The following is a 2,930-nucleotide window of genomic DNA, read 5'->3' on the forward strand; positions in this document are numbered from 1 at the left end:
TTTTACCCGAGAAAACCCATGTATCCCCTTTAGAAAGGAATAAAATACTTTAATAAATATAAAAAAGTTAACATAGTATAATACAAAATTAAAATATTGAAACATTTATCCTATAACGAGATTTTGGGCAGCAAATTTAATTCAAAATATAATAATAATAATAAAAATTTATCAAAAAATAGAATGAAAAACGAAATTCAAAAAAAAAAAAACACAAAAGCTACACTTCAATATATACACATAAATAATTTATTCATAAAAAATTAATTAACGCTCTTTTGACATACAATTTATTGTAAGGACTGGTTTATATAAAAAGAATGTACACTTTGAATATTGTTGAATTAAAATAAAAAAAATGTGTTTGGATAAGTTATTTACACTTTAATATAAATAATGCTCAAATTTACTTTTTACAATTAATTAAAATTGATGAATAAATAATAATAATAAAATAAAAAAATAAAGTAGTAATAAAAAAACATAATTAAATAATAAATTCATAAGTATGTACATAAAAATGTGTATGTATGTATATACATTTAGGCTTAAATTTAAAGTTTCCGAAAAACTCTTTAAAATTCTCACTTAGTTTTGTTTTGTTGTTAGACGCAGTGATGTGAGAGGTGCATACATATGTACTATGTACCATATGTGTGTATGTACATGTAAAAACTTCAGTTTATAGCTCAACATGCGCCGAGCGAGCCTACAATTTCGAAGTGATAGGAATCCAGTTATATTTTCACAGAACAATTCATTTACAAAAACAGCCTAATTACAACAATATTTATATATGTATTTATATATATATATATATTTTAGCTCATTGCTGTACTAAATTTGTATTTGCATTAACTAGTTACGCTTTAACTTCGTTTCACTTTCAATTCGGTGCTCAGCACCTGCCATTGTACTTAAAACTAATTCGTCCAGCCCGTCCAGCAGCCCATCCAAAGCAGGAACGTTCCGTTGTCACGCTTTACGCACGCTCCGGACATTTGGTTTGCACTATGGTCGGTTTGGCGCCGATCGCTAGTGTTGGTGCGCTTACCGCGCCCTCTGGCAACATGGCCGTGTGCACAATAATGCCCGGCTGATCTTCGGTCTGGGGATGCAGCTCGTGTGACTCGCCGGGCGTTAGACTGGCCAAGGCCGCCAAGAGATCATGATTGACCAGCGGCTCGTTTTCTTCGCGTGGCTCCCAACCGGCTGGCGGTGAAGCTGGTGGCGAGATTAGGAATTGCTTGACCGGCGCTGGTGGTTGTAGATTTTTATTCGAGACTGGCGTTACGGGCTGTGCAAAGTAACAAGTTATCGTCGTCTTCTTATTAAATTCATACTGATGCAATTTGATGCGTGCATTGGCCGCTGCTATGGCATTGTCATAGTTGACGCGCAAACGTCGGAAGCTACGTAACCACTGAAAGGTCGCCGAATCGCAGAAGGTGCGAAAGAGTTCCTCCATTTGTTGTTTCAGTTCTGGATTGGTAAACACCTCCGAGTGTATATTAGTCACAATTATGGATGTGGGCAAATCGTCGAAGGAATCAGGATCGACAGCTTCCTTTTCACTGTCGCTGTCTACATCTCCTTCGGGTAATGTGGGATGTTGGCTGGGTAAGCCATCGGCTTGATTTATGTATATATCTTGATCCGGCGAAAGTTTATCGTTGCTGCTGCCGCCGTCGCCATTTTGTGTTGATTTCAATTTTAAGTTGTTGTTGTGATTCGTTTCACCACCATTGGTGTGGTTGTGTGACGTCGCCTCGTCCGATTCGGAAGGTGGGGTGTTGGCGCGGGACGCCGACATTTTCGACGTGTCTCTGGTGTGTGTGTGTGTGGGGGGTTTAAAATTTATGCGGAATTCGCGAAGTTCTTGAGTGGGGACGTGTTCTGATGTCGAGCAGGCGTGTGAAGATTGTTGAAATTCTGAAAATATAAATAAATAATTCGGTTTAGTATGCGGAAAATTAAAAACAAGTTCGCAAGCTATAATTAAACTGAAGTAAATAAATAAATAAATCGTAAATATTCTCATACTCGCGTACACAGGGTATAAAACATATAAGAATTTGACACGTAAGCCACTTATTAGTGCTATTAATATTGTGGTTTCAATATTTTAAAATTCTAAATTGTAGGATCTAGAAATTTGAGGTTATGATTTGAAGACCTCTGATTTGCCACGCATCCTATCCTCTATTCTCTTCTAATAACGAATTTTAGTTGGAAACTTCTGTGCAGTTTTATTGAGAAGGTCGGAAAGTCTGAATTTGTATCAAAGACGGCTTTATGCCCAAAGGCTCGTTGACACAATATAAATGCAAACCTTCGTTCCCTCTTGCAAGGAATAAGCTCAATCATTACCTTCGAAGTAAATTGTATGATAATCTTTATAAGCTTGCTTCATCTTCATCCAAAAGAGCAAATATTGCCGCTAGCCTCAGTCTATCATTCGTCATCAAAAGCTCACCCGAATCTCTCTTAGATAAACGTCGTGATCCAGTGATTAGAAACACGCGCTCCACTACGAAATACTTGGATTCATCCAAAGATACACTCTCTCATTTTCATAAAGATAACTCACGTGTTGGTCGATATATACGGTATAAATTCACCTGGAAGTGAGGTATATGGGAGCTAAGAGAAGTATCGACCCGATTCAATTCATTTGTGACAAAAAGACCTAGCATTTCGCACTGTGAAATAAGAATGTTATGTCCCAAATTTGGTTGAAATTAGTCGAACAGGTCCTGAGCCATGTATAAAAGTGGGTGGTGGCACGCCCTTCGTCCAATTTTTACACTGGCTCCCATAAAGCGCTCTCATACCATCTTGGTGGTAATATTTAATATCTCTGATCTCTGATTATTGATTTATAGGGCTTTTGGTAGATTTTAACAGTACCGTTACATGGGGAGTGGGCG

At 37.4% G+C, this 2,930-nt stretch overlaps 1 protein-coding gene across 1 annotated transcript; it reads right to left on the reverse strand.

Moving 5' to 3' along the window:
- On the reverse strand, positions 1-1,832 carry LOC105227071 (protein sarah; the record flags this gene model as incomplete). The annotated part of the gene is given in 1 exon segment (XM_049461256.1): positions 1-1,832. A coding segment is annotated over 1 exon segment (831 nt). The 3' UTR covers positions 1-982.
- Between the last annotated feature and the right edge of the window lie 1,098 nt (positions 1,833-2,930).

The sequence above is a fragment of the Bactrocera dorsalis genome, unplaced genomic scaffold, assembly GCF_023373825.1.
Source record: "Bactrocera dorsalis isolate Fly_Bdor unplaced genomic scaffold, ASM2337382v1 BdCtg017, whole genome shotgun sequence".
Taxonomy (NCBI): Eukaryota; Metazoa; Arthropoda; class Insecta; order Diptera; family Tephritidae; genus Bactrocera; species Bactrocera dorsalis.